The sequence below is a fragment of the Enoplosus armatus genome, chromosome 15 (genome assembly GCF_043641665.1).
Source record: "Enoplosus armatus isolate fEnoArm2 chromosome 15, fEnoArm2.hap1, whole genome shotgun sequence".
In the NCBI taxonomy this organism is placed as follows: Eukaryota; Metazoa; Chordata; class Actinopteri; order Centrarchiformes; family Enoplosidae; genus Enoplosus; species Enoplosus armatus.
The window spans coordinates 7,687,744-7,707,958 of NC_092194.1; the positions used below are offsets into that span (position 1 = coordinate 7,687,744).

Here is a 20,215-nt window from a genome sequence, read left to right on the forward strand (position 1 = left end):
TCACTACACACTTACACAATAAGTTCTGTTTTTAAGATGGGGTAAATTGATATGAAAGATCTGTCAAGGCTAAGTGTTGTGTTTTGCTGTCAGCATTTAGTGTTTAGTTAACTTGCTTAAATCCTGGCAGTGAAATGAAGTGATGAACCGATACTAAAGAGTAATCTATTCCTCATGGAGGCCGGGCAGGGAGGAGTTAACTGCGCGCTGCTCCTCTCCTCTCCGCTTGATGACATCAGTATTGTCTCTGCATCCATGAAATTAATTTTTCTAATCTTAGTCAGCAGGAGCGGGGGAATTTGCACACATTAATATGGAACTCGATCTGTACTCGCCCACTGCTGCAGTCTCTCTTCTCCTCTTTCTCTCTCCCCCTCTCCTTCTCTCCCATCTTTTCTCTCTCCACCCTTTCTGGGGTTTTTTTTCAGTTTGAAACAGTAGGCCCAAATGCACAGGGTTTCAAGCCTGAAATGCGGAGCTTTGTTCTGGAGGCCGAGGCATCGCCGGGCCCCGCAGTGTAATAGGAATAGAAGTGCTCTGCTGCATGGTATAAATAAATAACATAAAAGACGAGGCTGATTGTCCCAGCAGACCAACCGGCTCTGGCTGCAGCATGTTGATTCTCCAGAGACAGACGCAGCACAGAGGATAAAGAGGATCCGTTGACAATAATTATCCTTATTTGTTTCTCCTCACAAATACAGACAGGCTAAAATGGTTTCATTATGCAGGTATAAAAGCCTGCATTCTGCAGTAGTCCTTCCAAGAAAAAGAGAGGATAATCAATACCAAAAAGGCATCTTGGGGCAAATTTTCATAAACAATCAGGCTTGATGCGTGCTTCTGAGGTGATATTCAGAACCATTTTCACATGGCACTAATTTACGCCATGTGAGTGCCAAATAGGTCTTTCCACCTAATAGCTGAATATAGTATGAATCCTGCTATTTTTGTACATCACACTAAAGACTCAGGAGCTTTGAACACAAATACTCACTGTAGCTGCTAGTCCTGAAATGGTTCTTTAGGAACTGTTACCTATCCAACAGGAAAAAGGGGTTTTCTAGACAGTATTAAACCACCAGGTGATATAAGAGATCATAATAGTTCACTGAACTGCGCTTTAGAGTTTCAAACTATTTTTTAAAGTAGCAGTTGCTCAATAAAGCAGCTTGTAGCCCGTAAAGAACATATGAAGGAACATCCTTTATTACAGTGCTGGTTGTATGAAGACCACCGTGCTGAGGGTTTTAGTGGAAGCAGTACAGCCCTGAAGGCTGCTGTCTGCAGAGTAGCAACACTGATCTCACTGAAGGCCTGATGCAGACAGGTGATGATTTGGTCATCGAGTGTGAAGGACAAGGGTAGCAACAGCCACAGAGACGCACCATAGAAGTGAGTGTGTCAGCCCTGTTCGAACACGTTCATTCCCCACGGCTGATAAATCAGAAGATTTTTTTTAAATAATTCCCGCGCTCAAAATGAAATTGGAATAATAACCATTTACCAATATTGTTTTATGTTTGTTTGATCCCAGTGTGTGTCTCATAATCCACATATCCAAGCCTTTTGTGTCGAGCATTTTGTCTCTTTCTGATTAACAACTTAGCACATTAATGCAAGGAGTAAAATCATTTTTGCAACATAAAAATGTTGAGCTCAGAAAAGCAATTTAGCAGGTTTCACCCCACAGTAATTTCACCCATGTTCTGTTTTAATGGCTTTGTTTTGCAAAAAAAAGAAGCTCGCGAGAGTCAGAACGCTGGAGAGGAGTTCATAAATTGAATTTTAAATTTAGCAGTTGAATTACTATTGTCTCCCATGCCTCCTCCCCCTCCTTCATTGAATGGCATGCCCAGATGAACAGAAGTGAAAAACACATTTGAAGAAAATAAAAAACAATTTCTGTATATTCCCTCTAGTTTTTTATCTGCTGTCCCTCCTGGCACAAACACGATTCACTTCGTGTCATATTCATAATTTTTTTCCTAAGTACAGCCTTTTCTCTGAGGGGAGAAAAAAAATTATGTTTCAATTTGTCAAGAATTGTTGTCGTCTTTTTTGTGCCTGGTGGTGTGAGGGAAATGGTGGGCATATCTCTAGGAAAAAGGCTGCAGTGGGCTGAAATCTCATTTAGTGGAACTTGTCATGAGAGCAGATATGAGGCTCCGTTTGGGGAGGTGGAGAATAATTTTTTTTTTTGCCTCCGTGGACAGGTGTGGATAATGCCATGTGTGGAAGATGGACCAATGTATCAGATAGCTCTATGTAATTTTATTGTGGCTGTTTTATTTAAGAATTTCCCACAAGTGTGTGAGAGAGTGGGAGAGAGATGAAAGAGATCACCAGCGCGAGATTCTGCTCATACACATTTCTGTGCATGTGTGTGTATGCGTGTTTAATCGAGTGTCCACTTCTCCGCTCCCAAAACTCTGAAGTTGTTTTCTGTGTCCAGTGCCTTTCTAAGTGCAGCAGTTAAGGTTTTTTTATTTTTTTTTTTGCAAGCGTGTGTGTACACTTGGCAGCCGTGTGAGGGGATTTACTTGTGTTGCGCTCAGCATTTTTTGGCAAACGGAGGACCTCTTGAGATGGATTGGTGAACTGGATGGAGCTGGGGAGGGGGTGTGTGTCCCATATCACAGGTGGCACAGTGCCCTGGATTTGCAGAAACTGGAGAGAGTCGCCCTTTCCCTGCAGATATTGCTTAGTGAACCTGTGTGTGAGTGTGTGTGTGTGTGTGTCTGGCTTGTGGTGTGTTCTGAGTGTACAAGCATTTAAGCAGGTCATGTGTTGCCCTCCGCTCAAGCGAAAACACCATTATCGCTATATTAGAAACATATGACCAGCGTCAGTTTTAGCACATCAAAAATACTAAATCCCTCCTTTGCTATTCAGTTAGTTTAACTCTGTACATTGCTCCGTTCAGACGCACTTAAGGACTAAATCTATCTTAGTTGCATTCTGAATTAAGTTATTAGATCACTCTCATTCCTGTTCACTCTGGCTCTTCGTCTTCTCACTGAGAAAAAAGGGGCAGAGACAAATTGTATGAAGGATTCAAGGTTTTCTCTCCAAAAAGATCCAATCTGGAACAAATTTTGCTTCTTTAACTTGAAGTTCATCCATCATTATTTCAAAAATACAAATGATTTTTCTATCAAAAATGGGTTTTACTCCACAATGGCTCATAACTTTAATTATTCCCTAATGTGCTTTACTCTAATGTTGGCAATCATTTTGTCAGATGAGATGTCAGTTTTGTCCAGTGGCTAAATATTTCATTTTAGATCAGTGCTGCCGGTACACTCTGTGACTTCCTACTTCTGCAATGTAGAGAATTATTCACTTATTAATAGTTTCATACACAAAGTAGGGAAATGTAAGTACAGTACATGAGCAGGGCTACAAACACACATTAACACACACACACACACACAGCAAAAAGACATTGTTTTTCTCTTTCTTATGATTAGACTCTTGAAGTCCTGGTGTTGCAGACCTTTGTAGGAGAACCCCTTCTCCTCACACACACCCACATACACCGCCATGCTGTGAAATAACTTTTAAACACCCAAGAGTACTCAGTCCTCTCTCTCTGGCTTTCTTTCTCCATCTCTCTCACTACCCAAACACACTTTTTTCCCTCTCTCTTTCCCTCTCTCTTTCTCCTCTGCACTCTGTGAAATAGTCCAAACTACTCCACACACATGCCTCAGTAGACAAAACCACTTTAAAGCTAGAGTGCCGTAACCGTCTGCACGTAACCTGCTGAATAAAGTGCTCCCATCCCCTGACATGTCTTCTTGATATTAGCCTGGCAATATGAGGCAACGGCAATTTCTCTTCTGCACTAGACAAGGTGATATTGAGTTGGGGAGAAGAGAGGGAACTGAGGAGGGAGCTGGTGGTGATGAAGGGGGGGGGGGGGGGGGGGGGGGGGGTTAGTTGGAGATGAGAGAGGAGACGTGAAAGTGTGTGTAGGAGACAGTAGGAACAAAATGTCATAAATCACACATGATCCTACACGCCGGAGACAAAAGGGAGAAAGCATGAGAGGAGAGAGGGAAGATAGAAGAAGTCCACATTATCTGCCCGGCAGACAGACAAACACGCCGCTACGGGTGACCGATTAGCATTAGCCCGACACACTGTACCGGAATTTTCCAATGGCTCACTGAGACCCCAAACAACCTCTAAAAAGGCTGTAAAATACTTACAATGGAATCGCCCTTGACACTTTCTCTTTCTTCTCTGTCTTCTCTTTGACTTTGTTTTGTGTTCATAATATAAGAAGGTAGCCCCTAAGGTGTGGCTTTGGAGAGCAGGTACTTTGACTGCCCTGAATTCCCTCCTGGGATTCAAACTTGCAAACTTGAAATGCCTTGTCACAAATGCAATGCAAAGTTTGATACCTGCCAGACTCTCAGCCCTTACCTGTTCTCTTATATTTATTCAGAGGAGTATAAACTCAAATGTAATAATCAGTGTTTTTGCCTGTTTGCTGTAAGCAACAACATAGTGAGTGAGAGGGAGTGCTGTACGGTGATTATTGGCACTGCTGTGCTGTGGTTGTGGGAACAAGGCCATAGAATTTTTATTGCTATTGCTTCCCATCACTTTAAACAACATTTACAACACTTTTAAAACCCTTTCAGACATTAAAACAAAGATACAAGCTTCAGGTTTTAATTAAATCATTTTATTTTGGCCCTCTTCCAGCAAAGTTTGCTCTTGATAGCTATGCAATAAACATCTTTGCTTACTTAATTCCATTTGTAGTTCATTTATGACCTGTAGACATTAATTTAAGGCTTCCACTCGTTCTGCAATTATAAAATAAATCAATGGCGGCTGTGGTTTGGAGTGTGTGCACTAAGACGACTTCTGTCAGGGATTCCAACTTGGCAGATGGTGGCTGAATTCATTTAAACCCCTCTTAGCCAATCACAATGCACCCTCATGAATAAAAGTGAAATATTAGCCAAGAAAGAAATGCTGAGGACATATCATTAATCCCTCTTTTTCCCTCCACAGGTGTCCTCAATGGACTTCATGGCTATGAAGCGCTCGCAACTGTACAGCATGACCAACAATCCCTACTCCACCCCACAGCAGCCGGGGGGCGGGCCTTACCCTCCTAGCCAGACATACACATCGCCTCCTCCACACAGATATCCAATGAGCATGCAGGGGAGGGGCCAAATGGGCATGGGCGGGATGCAGTATCCTCAACAGCAGGTATGTCAACAAACCCAAACGCTGCGTCTCTGTATGTGTGCGTCTCCGTGTGATTCATGAATGAGTCAGCCCACTCTGCAGTGCCGGTCCAGATATTGCAGCTGGTATTATAAGCGATATTGCTGTGGGACATTTGCTTCTCGTCGTGAACATTCTCCAGCGATTTTCCCCTGAAGGCTTGGCATGTTCAATTTGAGACGCAGCCTAAAATACCAGGCAGCACATCTCACACCCTGGCATGTGGTGGTGTCACTCCTGTTCATCACTCAGTTCCCCTTAGACCCCCACTGGAGCAATGGGTTTGATGCAGTGTGTGTGTGTGTAGGGTGTGTGTGTAAGCATGTTCATTCTTTATGCTTGTTTGATGGAGCCCACGTCTGCTTGATTATGCATGTCTATATGCTTCTGTATGCGTGTGTGTGCTTGCTTGTGTCATTTTTTGTATGCACGTCTCTTTGATCGTGTGTGTGTGTGTGTGTGTGTGTGTGTGTGTGTGTGTGTGTGTGTGTGTGTGTGTGTGTGTGCGTGGTGGAATGCTCTCTGCGTAGTAAACATAGACACAGCACAGCCGACCCACGTCACAGTCTCTCTGTGCAACACAATAGGCCTGTGTTAGAGACAATAGTGCTTTTGTCTGCTTTATTTAGTCTTAAAGGGAAATTTCTGCACATTTCATGTGGATGTCCAATTAGTGTTGATGGTACATGTAGCCAATTGAAGCAATACATTCCTCAGTGCGTGCCATATTGACTGAGGAAGCTGAGTTCTCCTGCTTGCAGAGCCATGCCTGTTGTGCCTACATGTACCAGGATGCATTGCACACGATCTTCTGATGCCCAACCCCCAAATCCTTCCTGCTTGCCAACAGGACATTTAGTGAGACTGGGAAAAATATATTATAAAATGTATCTGGGTAACATGCAATGAGTACAAACATGCTGAGAAAAACCTCTTGTCCAACGTTGCCATGTGTTACCACCCGAGTCTATAGCTATTACTTGGCCAAAACATCGCGTGATGCCTCACAGACTACCTGACGTGACGCTACCTCGCTGAACTGCTGTGTCTCGCACACAGGTAGTGTTGCTGTTGCTGCTGCGCTGCTACTGCAAGCCCTGTCTTTCTACTTTGAGTTTGTCTTTGATAATGGTCATCCATAATAGAATGTTTCATTTCATTATAAATTTTATTTATATTTAGTTTACAAACCGGTTAAGAAGCGTGTTCTCACTCGCTTGTAAATGATTTAAATTTTTTTTGCTAATGCAGCTGCAGCCTCGGCCTCTCTCCGCTGCATTTCTTCAGCCGCATCCGCTGGCTTAAATAAATACAGCTGAATATCCGAGTCAGCCAAAACACTGTAAAATGTATCCTTGTCCATAACATCCTATATAATACAATATGCAATGCAATACAAGTGAAGAGAACAAGGAAGTTTTGTTTTTGAGCGGCATCTAGAGCACGCCCCCTGGCTACCCAGAGGCGCAGACTAGAAATCCAAGCTGAAATAGCCTGCAGTTTTTCACACTATATCCCTAACTCGGATAGATACAGATGCGGTCGGAAATCGACGAAATGGTCCTTTAAGTAAGTGTAAGTGTGTGTGTGTGTGTGTGTGTGTGTGTGTGTGTTTAAGGGAGAAAGACAGAGAAAGTATGCATGTGTATTAATCTGTGTGTACTATATGCTTGTGTTTGCGTGGATAATATGTGTTCCCCACATTTCTGGCAGAAAGCAAACTTCTGTGTGTGTGTGTGTGTGTGTGTGTGTGTGTGTGTGTGTGTGTGTGTGTGTGTGTGTGTGTGTGTGTGTGTGTGTGTGTGTGTGGGGGTGTGGGTGTGTGTGTTTGTGTGTATAACAGTCCAGTTCTGTCGGAGTAGTTTGCAGTGAAAGAGCAGTACTGAGCCCCACAGTGAGAGAGGGAGGTGTGTCCCCTGCTGTCACTGCTTGCTATATATAGTCAGTCTGGTCTGTTGGTCTGGACTTGGACACGTCTTACTGGGGCGAGCGAGCTTCCACACATAGCAAAACCAGAGAGAGAGAAGGAGGGAAACACAGATGGACTGACAGACAGACCTCCTTCATTGTCTTAAAATATTGGACAAGTGTGCGTACATAGAGTCGCAAGAAAATTGGTGTGTAATTCTTGTGTATTTAGATAGACTCTCTCACACACAATTCTCACATGATGCAGTGAAGATTTGTGTGTGTGTGTGTGTGTGTGTGTGTGTGTATATATATATATAAAGGTCAAGATATCTTGGCTTCTGCTGCATCAATTTTTAAACATTTAAATTCAGAAACTTTAGAGCACCACCCTTTCACAGCAGTTATTGCTTAGTGGACCTGTGTGTGGCTTTAGATATTTAAATCTGTGTCTTGCAAGTCCCAGAAATATATGTATAAATAAATGTACTTTATATTCATATATATATAAATATAAGACAAGGGTGACCTCCATTTTTTTAAAGCTTATGATCAAATTTATATTTTTTAATTGATGTATTTCTTTTTTGTGTGTGTTTGTACTATTTTGGTTATGGGTGTGCAGGCTATGTGTGTTTGCTGTAACAATAATAATAATAATGTGAATTGAATTGATGTTTATTTTGGTCTTTAAAGCAACATTATGCAAGCATTGCTATTTTATGCAACTTGGCGCCCCTACAGTTCTCAGAATGCAATTCACCCTCATGGACAGCTGTACACATGCATTTGTTGACAAGCTGAAGGATTTGGATTTGGTGGGCTGACTTACGATCAAAAACTAGAGAGTCGACAACTTTGCTAACACAGCCAAACATCAAGCAAGTGCAACAGGACAAGACATAGCAAGCCAGCTAATATTACTTTCTAACAGCAAGAAGGCCAGCTCGCCGTCGGTCTTGCAGCCTTTTATTCCGTGAAGCTCTGGCCAACAACTAAAAGCCCACCGAGATTTACTCTTGTCCAGCCTCTTGCTCCGCCAACGTCCTCTTCGGCCTCTTCGCCTCTGCCATGCCGTCTGTACTGAGAATACTGAGCTAGCGGTGTGTGGCGTAGTGGCGTAGTGCCGTAAAGCGCTACACACTTCTCACAGGAGATCGTACCAAGTTACACAGTGCAGGAATAGGCGTGCAGAGTGGGAATGAAAGAGGCGCCAGTCTCCCGTTTACAAATCAGTGTACCATCAAAATGATTTTGAAGCTGTTATTTTAAGGTAAAATAGCTGCATGATGTTGCTTTAAGTTACAGTAAATAAATAGATAAACAGCTACAAAATAATGAGTGAATGTCGAAAACAGATTGCAGCAATGACTGAAAAGGTGTAGGTTGAAGCCAGAGCTTATTACACCTACCGACATCACAATAGAAAACAATTCAGTCAAATAACAATAATAATAGTTATGCTAAATCACTGAATTGCTCTATCAAATATCGTTCATTTTGACTCACTGGTCACACTGTTTTGCAGTCCTAACAGGAAGACTTCATCTTCAAATTCATTGCCCGAACCACGTCTGACGCATTTTGATGACGTCACACACTCCCAAAATGAACATTATCGAGTTTGCACAGGGGTTTTGCAGTGTTAAATACACAAAATTGGGAGCCAGCGGGGGTGTACATGTGAAGACTGTGCATAGAGAGTAATGCCGACTGACGTACAGTCAGTAACACGCACAAAAATACATCCCTGGTACTGTTTTGTGATGAAATCCTCGGGCGTATTACATAGCCCGAGCGTAGCGCTATGGAACGTAATTAGTTCAAATAGAATTAGTTGTTCACTCTGGCTATAGCCATGGGAAATTCGCTTCTAAAGTTTCTAATTATCTGGCTATGGCTTTAAAAGCAGCACCACTGCATTGCCTATCTGCAGCTGGTGAAATCTAGCTCACAGTAATGAGTTCGGAGGAGGAGGTTTAATTCCACACTCTCAGATGAGCATAATGAGCCTCACCTACAGAAAAGCGGTCAGGGGTCTGAACAGGGAGGAGCGGGGAGGGCTAAAAATGAATGCCCAAGATTTGTACTGCAAAACACACTGTATATCAAGTCCTAAAGTGACTATTAATTACATATCAAAAGATGCACCAAATGCAGTTAAGATGGACATGATTGTCTGGAGGAGGAAACATCAGCCACCCCACCCTCTTTCTTAACCTCAGATGTTGCAAATCTGTCCCAGGATCAGCTGCTAAGAACATTCTCAGCATCTTGACTGTGGCTGCATCAGCAAGGGGGATTGTGGGTGATGTAAGACGCGGCACACACACAGTCCCCCATGATGCATTGCGCTTCAGGGCTGAGACCTCATCTTGTCACAGCCAAGCATGCTGGGATGTTGCCAGGCAACATGACGTCAACAAAGATATGCATGTACGTCTATCTCTGTGATTTCCCTGGGACTGAGTGACTGTGTGTGAGAGAGAGTGTATGTGTAGGGGGTTTTAGCAGAAGAACAAAAGGTCCTCTTTGACTGCCTTTCATTATTATGATTAAATCCTGCTAAAATTAAGCCCCACTCGTATTAAAGAATAAATCCACAGCAATATATACATTTCATCCAGTGGAGGTATTGGTCATGTGTAAGGGCTCACCTCCATCCTTTTATAAGACTCAAACCACGGCATCAAAATTCACCTTTGTGACACCTTGGATATATGGTACAGATGCACCCATGATCACTTTGATTACACCGGGTTAAAGCAGCACAGTTATTGCACGTATTACTTTTTGAATTAAAGTTATCTTACCCACAGTGATATCTAGCCATATGTTTTTGTTGTCTTTGCTTAGGTTTTGAAATATCTGATTCTGACATTTCTTCCGCCACCCCAGTACAATGAAGGTGACTTGAATTGTCTCTGGTGCTTACAGCCTTGAAAAATTACAGGGCACCCCCATGACTAAGGGGTTAAGATGCTGACCATGAACTTCAACATCCCCAGTTTGAATCCAGCCAGGTCCCCTTTGTTGCATCTCTCTCCCCCTCGCTTCCTGTCATCTCTCTACTGTTGCTACCTAATAAAAGCACAAGATACAAAAAAACTAAACAAAAGCCATTTACCTCCATTGTATTTGGGTTAGGGTTAGGGTTAGAGTCATTTTTCATTTTTCAGAGCTGGACAATTTGTTTTTATTCTGTAGCATGTGTACATCCACAAATTATGTCAGTTTATTATTATTTCTGTATATTTGTTTGCATCTTGAAATATGCAGCTATGTAAAAGATGTTACATCTACACAGTGACATTTACATTCATAAACACAGTAACACCTACACGCTGTACAGACACATTCACATATCCATAAGGAAAAGCTTGTGCAGGAGAGTCAGGAAGCTAAGAGCTTATACAAAGACCTCTCCCATAGATCATATAAACACCTTGACTGAACTGTTACCTTAATCTGGTTGTTTACAGTGGTAGAGTTGTTGGTGTACATGTAAACGTGCTCACTGTGTGTGTGACCCAGAGGCTGTATGTGACCCTTCAGTCCGGGTTGAGTCATCGTTTCTGGGGGACCTTGTTTACCTGCTCAGGCCCTCAAGCTTAAAGTCTGGAGCTCTCTTGGTCTCCCCTGCACATGCACAATCACATACATGCTTGCACAGACAGAATACCTACGCACATGTTGACGTGATCGTACATGCACTCTCACACACACTCGGACACATTCAGTTCACTACCAATTAGGTACTCTGCTCATGGCCTCCTTTCCTTAATCCAGCCATAGGAGGCAAGCACAGACACCGATCTGCGATCACTGTTGATGTCTCAGAGAACATGCATGAGAGTGTGCATGAATGTAAGAGACTATACGTGTGTGTGGAGTGATGGGAGCCAAAACAAACATATCAGCAGAAGAAAAAAAGAAGAAGAAGAAGAAGAAGAAGAGGAAGAGGAGGAAGTAGAAGAAGGGGACGGGTGTCGTGGGGATGACAGGCCACAGGAGAGAAGCGGCTGTTTGGGAAGTGGAATGAAGTTGAAAGCGGGAAAAAAAAAACAGCGCAGCCAATTCTTAGCGTAATTTCCTGTGATTTCAAAGTTGGCAGTCGGAGAGGAAAAGGAATTTGAAGGAAACATTAGTGTTTGATGTGAAAAGAGGGGAGGGGTGATGGAGTGGGAGAAGGAGCAAGAGGAAAAAAAAAGATATCCTGGGAAATGAAAGAGAGAGTGAAAGAGAAAAAGGAAGGTGTGTGTGTGTGTGTGTGTGTGTGTGTGTGTGTGTGTGTGTGTGTGTGTGTGTGTGTGTGTGTGTGTGTGTGTGTGTGTGTGTGTGGAGGGGGTTGAATGTGTCAACGAGTCAGGCAGAAACCATTACCAGTGTTGGCTGTTTGTTCCTTACACACTGGGCCAACTTTATAGAAGCCAGGCATTTAAAGTCAAGTGGAAATGTGCCTGACCCGCCGCCTGTTCAGTCCATACAAACCACAACACCCCTTCAAACACCCCTTCCACTGTCCTTCTCGGCTTTGTATAGCTTTTATCAAGTCACACTCTCTTTTTAAAGATTATTTTTCAGACATCATCTTTCCAAAAATATTACATCTCTATTCGTTAAAAAAGTCTGTCTAAAAAGTCTGTATTCCTTTCATCTGGATAATAATAATAATCATTCCTAAATAATAAGTAACATTTCAAGATGGCTCCTCTCCTTTGTTTCTATTCACTTCATGCCTGTTAATTTATGAAATACAATCACATGTTGTACTGTGGTTTTCAAAACTGAAACCACTAAACTAAAACCATTGTCAAGCAATGGTCAACTATGGTTTTATAGATTTTTGAAAATAGTTGTAGACACTGTTATTTAAATTAAATAGTTATGATGATAATTTTATATATATATATATATATATATATATATATATATATATATATATATATATATATATATATATATATATACACGCTGCTTCAGTTTCAGGGTCCTGGTATGGGACACTTGATGGGACAGAGCCATCATTAATGATATTAGTAACACCTGTGCTTTTGCTACTACAATTAGAAATGTTGTAAATGTTGTAACTATTACTATTAATACTATTATTAAACTTCTAAAGTTCTCAGAGTCTTTATTAACGGCGGGTGTGCTGAAAGGTCAGTTTAACCTAAAAACATGCAGACAGCTCCAACATCAGTTGTGAGGCAAATATACAGTATTACAACTTGTATACCCACAGGTGCCTGAGGCTTGTGATCGAGATCTAGGCCAATCTGAACTGAGGACATAACTACTGTTATAATTGCTTTTGGATTATAGGCCTCCATTCAGTCACCACGTCCTTTCCTAATGGTGTGCTGTACTTCCGTCTCTATTAGAGAGAAAAGAGAAAATGAAGAGAGGGGGGTGTGAGGACAGAAGAACAGAAAGACAGAAGGCGATTGAGGGGCTTGTGGGGTACTGTGGCATTCACGACCACCATTATAAGCATAATTCACCCTCAACCCATTGTCCAACCATGAACCTCCAGATCGTTTGCTTTCCTCTCACCATCTCACCATGAAGCTACAGTAGAATTCCCTTTTTAGCTAAAAGTTACTGTTCATGAAGGGTCGTCCCACCACCAGAATCAGCTATCATTCCCAAATAGGCCTGATTCACAGCCGACTGTCATAGTAGGAAAAGCACAGGTGTTGCTAATAACACTAACAATGGCTCTGTTGTATTCAAGTGTCCCAGTAAGCCGTGACAGTGTGACAGCGAGCCAGCATGCACGATGCCTGGACCCTGAAACTGAAGCAGCTAAATGGAATTCAGCCATTGTTCATTTTATTATTTACATCTGTGCTTTTCTTACTGTGACAAAATGTCTCTCATGACAAAGACTTATTGATTGACATGTCTCTTAATACCTAACAACTCTTAACAGAAAGTAAGTAAAGGTTACATTTGTAATATTCATAAACATTTGTCTAAATCTAGCCTGTACTTTTAATTTTACCAGTTGAGAAACACATAAAATGCAGATCATTTCAACTACATTTGAGAGTATACTTTACATGGAGGGAAAATAGTGATTGGGCTTTTGAGTTTCCATTAAAACAAGACGCTGTAAAAGTCCTTGTCTGTCTAAACATCATCTTGTGGGCTATCGACTTTAGGGAGTTAGATGGGTAATTTACAACATCGATTGAGCCTGGGCAGGGGGGTTCCTCACCGGTGGGGAGAGCGAGGGCCACTTGGAAGCACTTAGGGGCCCCGGGTGCTGGGGTTGTCTCTGGGGTTAATGCAGCCAGCGTTGCTGGCTCTGACGGATGGCTGGGAAGCCCCAATAAATCAGCCCCTCTGCCAGGAAAGATGGAGGGAGAGGAGGGGTTGGGGTACAAAGGGGACCACTCCAGCCTCGTCACGCCCCTCCCTTTTTGAAAGGCTCTTGAAAGATCGGAGGCCGCCTGTTCAAAGTACACATCTCAACCACGCAGATACACCCCCACACAACACACACTTTCTGTCTTCTATCACCTCCACAACTCCAGACCTGCACTCCATGCCAGCCCATGGGACCCTGGGCGTTTTCACCTCATAATTAAAAAAGACATTAGGAGAGAGAGTGAGGGAGGAGGGGGGGGGGGCTAAAAAGAGGAGAGAGAAAAGGATTGAAAGAAAGGAGGACAACGATATGGAAAGGCTGATTAATTAAGGGTTCCTCTCTGGCTACAAAATAGATGAAGTTTCAGGATCAATTAATTAGCAAGCTAGCCTACGCACGTCAATGGCTCTAATAGCCTGCTCTCATTTGTAACTTTTATTACCCCGCTGCTGTGGAGTGGCTCTCAGCCAATCAGACGCCACGTGGAGACGATGCTACGTGGCCATTAACTGGAAGGGGGGGAGGGACTCCGTCCTTTTTCACAGACCAGTTGAAGTGATGCTATCAGTTATATCAATGTAAAGAGTGCATATGCCAGATCTAACATAAAGGAAGATGGCAAAGCACAGAAGGGGTATTTGTAAATTCTTTGTCCACTCAGCACAAGCAGGTCATACACATAATATATAAAACTAAAGTGTGATATATATATGATATGACTCAGTGGATTATACTTTTTCATGTGAGCCATTAGTTAGATTACAAACCCAGCCGTTGCATTAGTTGTATGAGCTGCAAAGTCCATCATTCTCGCTCAGGCAGGTGAAGTGATGTTGGAATTTAATATAATTTAGTGTTGAATGCAGGCAAGCGGTGTAAAACGTCACAAACGGAGTGTTTTTGAAAGATCCAGGCTCGGCACTCTGTGTCTGCAGCGCTCTATATGTGCCTATTGATAAGATAAAAGAGCAGAGAGATGAAAGTGGAGCGAAACGGAGGGTGTGAGGAAGAGAGAGGAAAGAAAGGGATGCTTTACGTCTTTGCCGAGTTACTAGGGGATTAGTCGCCGCTCTAATTGGCTCACCGAGAATTCATCTCAGTTTTCTTCCAGATTAGAGATAGATTTTTTGCACAGGTCAAGTCTGCTCCGGCATCTCAGTTTCTGGGCTTCATTTGTAGAACGGAGAAGTGAAGAGACGTGACACGCCATCAACATTTGAAAACAGATCTGAGAAGGCATAGATTGGCATGATCAAGGTGTTGCCTAGACTCAGCCTCTGTGTATTGCTCTCATCCATTCATTTGGTGTTAGACTGATATGAGAAGAGAAGATGAAGACGGAGCACAGCTGTATAGACTATAAAGTCTAACTTCAAAATAAGATGACCCCCCCCCACCCTTTTGTACGGAGCCCCGGAGTGGCCATAGACAGAAAAAAGGCCGCGTTTTACTCCATCAAGCGCTTGAAATGCTATTGCTCGGGCACAAAATACAATTTTTTTTTCCTGGACAAAGCACTAGTTCAGTTGTGCTTCATGGCAATATTATTCAGATAAAGCAATATGACGGCAATCTGGCAAGTGTTAGCTGCATTTAAACATCATGCCATAATTAATAGTTTTGTTGTGGTTGTGTGTTTGAACGCAATAGTATTTCGAGCGCTCGATGTAGTAAAACGTGGCCTCAATATGTTGTTTCCCACTGCCCACTCCGGGGCTCCGTACTTTTGCAACACCTTTTAAGATAAGTGCTAAATACAGTCAATAAATACAAGTAACCTAACAATTTTGTTATATAAATAAAATACTTGAAATATTTTGTAGCCGCCATTATACCGTCTCAAGAGAATCATCATTAACTTGTAGATTAGGATTAAGGTGGAGTTGCATTCAGATAACACTAGTGTTTCTTCCCAGCTATCAGAGAAAGGAGACGTCTTCTTATATTCAGGCCAATACAGTTTATAGATCTTCTGGGTCAATGTGGCAACTTGGTGCTGTGTATGATCGTACAGTGATGGATACTCGCGCCTGTGTTTCTCTGAGTGAAACACCATAAAATTCCTTTCAAGCTGGTTGTCATGACAATGAATAAACATTAGTTAATTTTACACCCAGTTGCCAGTTTATAAGGTACGTCTGGCTAAAACTAATGCAGCCTAATACAACGGTGCTGCAATAAATCCTCCCTTTGAGAAGGTTATAATGTTCAGTTTTTGTTTAAACTGTTGCAGAGAGGTGTCGATTTCATTCATTCACTTCATTTTGGAGGCGGCAGTTTGTGGTGCTGTTGAACTGTAGTGCATTATACAGAGAGGTGTTTCTGTTATTTACCCTCACTGATATAAACGGGGTGGACTAAATAATAGAAACAGCTCTCAGTATAATGCAATACAATTCTAATACCAATAAAGTTGAGTCAACACCTCATAAGCATTTGAACAAAAACTGAACATTATAACCTTCTTGATTTATTGCATTACTGTTGTATTAGACTTCATTGGTTTTAGTTAGGTGTACCTAACTGATTGTAAATAGTATATTGATATAACAAAAGAATAATATAACTTGAACAAACTTAAACAACGCCAAAGTGATCGTCAGATTGTCATATGAAAGTTCTTCCTTAGTTTTCCTCCTGTCTTCAAGGTAAGAGGCTTCGCATGAGCACTTCAGCATGGATTCACTTCGGCAAGGTGTTGGCGCAAGGAAGGCAAAGAACAGTTAAGTGGTAGCGTCTGAGGTGTTGATCCTTCCAAAGATGTCACACCATCAACACCTGATTCATTTCTAACGCACCGCACGGTATCCATACTGACCTGAAGGAACTCGACAGTCCATCGTGTCACTATCATTTAACACGACGTCACCTCAGAGCGTCAGAATCCAAGAAAGACAGCCTCGCAGCAGGGGATGTCAAATATGAGCATAATCTCCCTGCTGATGTCGACCGCTAATGGTGAACAAGCATGTTTCAGCTTGAAGTCCCTCTCCCTCCTTCCTCCCTGTTCAGATGTAATTGACATGACTCCTACACAAGTTCGAGCCTGTCATCACAGCGAGCGCTGAAAAATGAGCCGAGCCGCCGTGTGCCGAAATGATTGATCTGAAAGACTGAATTGTGATGTTTACATGTGTCGTGAGCCTTCTTCCTTTCTTCTCCCTTTTGTAATTTAATGATCATTATTTTCTAGCTGTCAAGACTGAATTTAGTTGGAGTTAGATCTAGTATTGGGTGTCCTTTCCCCCCGAAATGTCCAATATAAACATTGAGAAACATTTCAGGTGATCAATGATCTATTTACCGGTCTCTCTCTCACACTCTTTGGGAAAACACCTTCAGTATCAGCCACTGGACCCCCTTCCCTCCCTCTCCCCTCCCTCCCTCTCTCATTCAGATCCATTTTTGACCCCCCAATGAATCACATTTGCTTTTTTTTTTTCGCTCCCTCTTTCTCAATTTCCCCTCTCTCTTCTGTCTTTCTTGGCCACAGATTGGGGTCAGGAGTTTAGTAGGGGAAAACATTTGGAGCTGGTGGCACGGGGCCCAGAGGCTCTCGCACAAAAAAAAAAAAAGAATGAAAAAAATAAATCGCTGTTCACACACACATTACAGAGAGCATTAACCTTCCCTGCTCTGCCTCTCCAAATGTCTCCATTACAGCTCTGCCTGGAACAACACAGGCACGGCTAGTCGCGGCCAGCCATCAATTGATGTGAGCAGAAACAGAGAATTAGAGAGGGAAAAATAAAGAAAGACAGACGGGGGGGCAGAGAGCAACATTTGCCAGTCTTCAGAAAGGGATCCGAGATGAAAATATAGAAAAACACGCCTGTGTGTCTATCAGTCGAAAGCTTCACTACCTGCTCGCTTTCACTCGCCGCGATGTTGATGTTATCACCAGGTCAATAAGTCACAATCTTTGAATAGACAGGCTTGTGTTTTCATTTGGGAATAAAAAAACATGCGGTATATGAAGTGCACCATGCTTCACAGACAAAAAAAAAATCATCTGCCGCCTTGCTTTTCTTTGTCGCCTGATTTAGTCTTGGCTTGATGTGTAGTGTCTACATTCAGGTCACCGGCATGTCACAATTGAGAGTCCTGTATATCACTCCTCCTGTCTTTCTCTCACTCCTGTGAGGGCAGCTCATTCCTCGAGGTGTCAAGGGCCTGAATGTATGAGGTGGGGGGAGGAGCGCGAGAAAGAGAGATCAAAGAGTGGTATAACACAATGGAGAGGGTCGTCACCTTGGGGGGAGAGATACGAGGACGATGATGAGTCACGGTGATGCATCCCCTCTTCTTTCCCTTATGTTTAATCATGAGCCTGTTGATGCTGATCCTTCCCTCCGACGCCTCAAAATTAATTAAGGGACTCACCTTCACCTGCAATTAACAAACCGGTGATGGCGTCTCATTCTGTATACAAGAGATGTGGTATTGGCTCTGAGCAGCTGATCTTATCACCACACAGAGCTGAAGAAGCTGGTTGATTTGTTTTGGTCCTGTAATAATAACCTCAGCTCAGGTGTGAAAGAACTGATGTGTTTCTTTAGATGTCAACTTTGTATGTAACATAAACGAGGAGAGTGGATATATATAAATATATCTCCAGTGACAGACTTTAGCAACAGCACATGCACCTGCCCTGTTGTCATTTCTGCACTTGTGTGTGTTAGTGACATACACTAAATTAGAAAGCTTATTGTAGTAGTATAAGTAATTTTCTATGATTCAGTGTTGTGCACACCTGGTAGACAGGTGTGTAGTCAAGCAAAAGAAAGTTGCCACGCAACGTCAGCCCTGAGTGTACTAGAGAAGCAGTGTTTTGGTCATGGATTGTCATCAAATATTCACTATATGAAACTTAAGTGTCTTTATACAAAAGCCACAGGCTGACAATAGAGTAATAATAATAATAATAATAATAATAATAATAATAATAATTGATAGAAAACGAGACAAATAGTATACATCAAGATCCATAGAACACAAATTCAATTTTTAAACAGGAATAGCACTAAAGAAAAAGTCTATAGAAAAAAATGTTTTCTATAAAAAATAGTTAACAAAAAGATCACTGAAAAAGTTTTCATCCACTGTTGCTATTCCTTTTAAGTAGAACAATTCTATAACTATCTAAACATATCTGCTATCAGAAACATTTAAGGGCACATTTATTTCCCCAACCAATCCTGGAAATGTGCAGTAGAGTCTTTGTCTACCTTTGATTCATGATTACAGCTAAGAAAACAATAACTGCCTCCTGGCCAGAAATTCACAGCTTCAGATCATCACCAACACTTTCTTGTTCCACATCTCGAGGGTCAAATTGAATGGAAATGTGGTCGTACAGTTCTGAGATGTTCTGCTGATACACGAGAGAGTGACAACATAACAACATAAACATACAGTATATGTTGCTAATAAATGAAACTTTTGAACTTTTTTAGGAACAAATAAAAATATTGAATTATAATTTTTATTAATATGTAATGTTTAATTCAATATTCCATTTCTTCAGTCCTGGGTGTTGGAATTTATCCGTCGTTATAGAAGACATTTTACTGTAGAAGATGTGATCCCAACATGAACAAGTTTTCTTTCTTTTTGTGCAGGCAGAGATTTGAAGGTGTGATAGATCAGACAGCGAGAGAAAAAGGAAAGATGCAGGTCAACAGAAAAATGTTACAGCTGGATAATTTGAATGCTTCAGCCACTTATGGCAAATAAGCTTTAGAAGAAAACCGATGAGGCGACTGCCACAGTTGTCAGAGTTATTTTGATGCAGGTATACTTTTTCATTCTTTTGACTGACAGATCTGTCAACACTGCCATTTCTCCCTTTCTGTTTCCCTGCTGCGCTCCCTCGCTGAAATCTCCTTTGATTATCTGCCTTTAAGTTAGCTTTTTAGATTTACTGAACTGCTGCTGCGTCTGAATAAGAAAATATCCTCCGTTTCATTTTGCACTCTGTTTACAAATGTAATTATTTTAATGTAGCCGACTTTTGCATATTCACATCCATCCCTCCAGTGATTGGGCGATTAAACTATGCGAGTGTAATTCTGTTTTAAAAGAGCAGTTGTCTGTCAGTAGGTACAGTAACTAAGCCTCTTTGAACATCTTTGCCTCTTCCTGCCCTTAATGCACATTACATAAGTCATTTGGTGGCACCTTAAAATGGCCAGGGGGCTGTTGAAGAAGACTTATTTGCCATTTGCCAAAAAATACTGAAGAAAAATGCCTGCCATTGGGACAAACACACCTAACTTGCTACAGCAAGTTCTTGATCAATATCTTTCTTGTATGATGAAGTTCAAGTAATAAAATTTATATTTAGCTTGGTGCCAAGATACCTAATGAAACTTGGACAGGATAATATATAAAAGGGTATTACAGCATCCATCAGTTACTTTGCGGGATATAAATATAATATAGTGCAAACAGTGTATTCTATCATTTCCTTTCATCTGTGTGTCCTATAATCATTCCACCAATGTTGGATTATTTGTTAGTAATATTATTAACTGCCTGTTTGGTCATTTCCATCTGTATAGATCAAGGGTGTCAAACCTTTTTGCTGCTGACAGGAAATTGAGGAGCTGCTCAGTCCGTAAATACATTCAAACAAATCGTGGGTGGTGGTGAAATGACTCTAGGAACCTCTCA

At 41.8% G+C, this 20,215-nt stretch overlaps 1 protein-coding gene across 1 annotated transcript in view; it reads left to right on the forward strand.

Moving 5' to 3' along the window:
- The window catches only part of LOC139297344 (AT-rich interactive domain-containing protein 1B-like), a 168,123-nt gene that overhangs the window by 18,960 nt on the left and 128,948 nt on the right, over positions 1-20,215 (forward strand). The window contains 1 exon segment of the mRNA XM_070919970.1: positions 5,035-5,238. Coding sequence (XP_070776071.1) covers positions 5,035-5,238 — 204 coding nt within the window.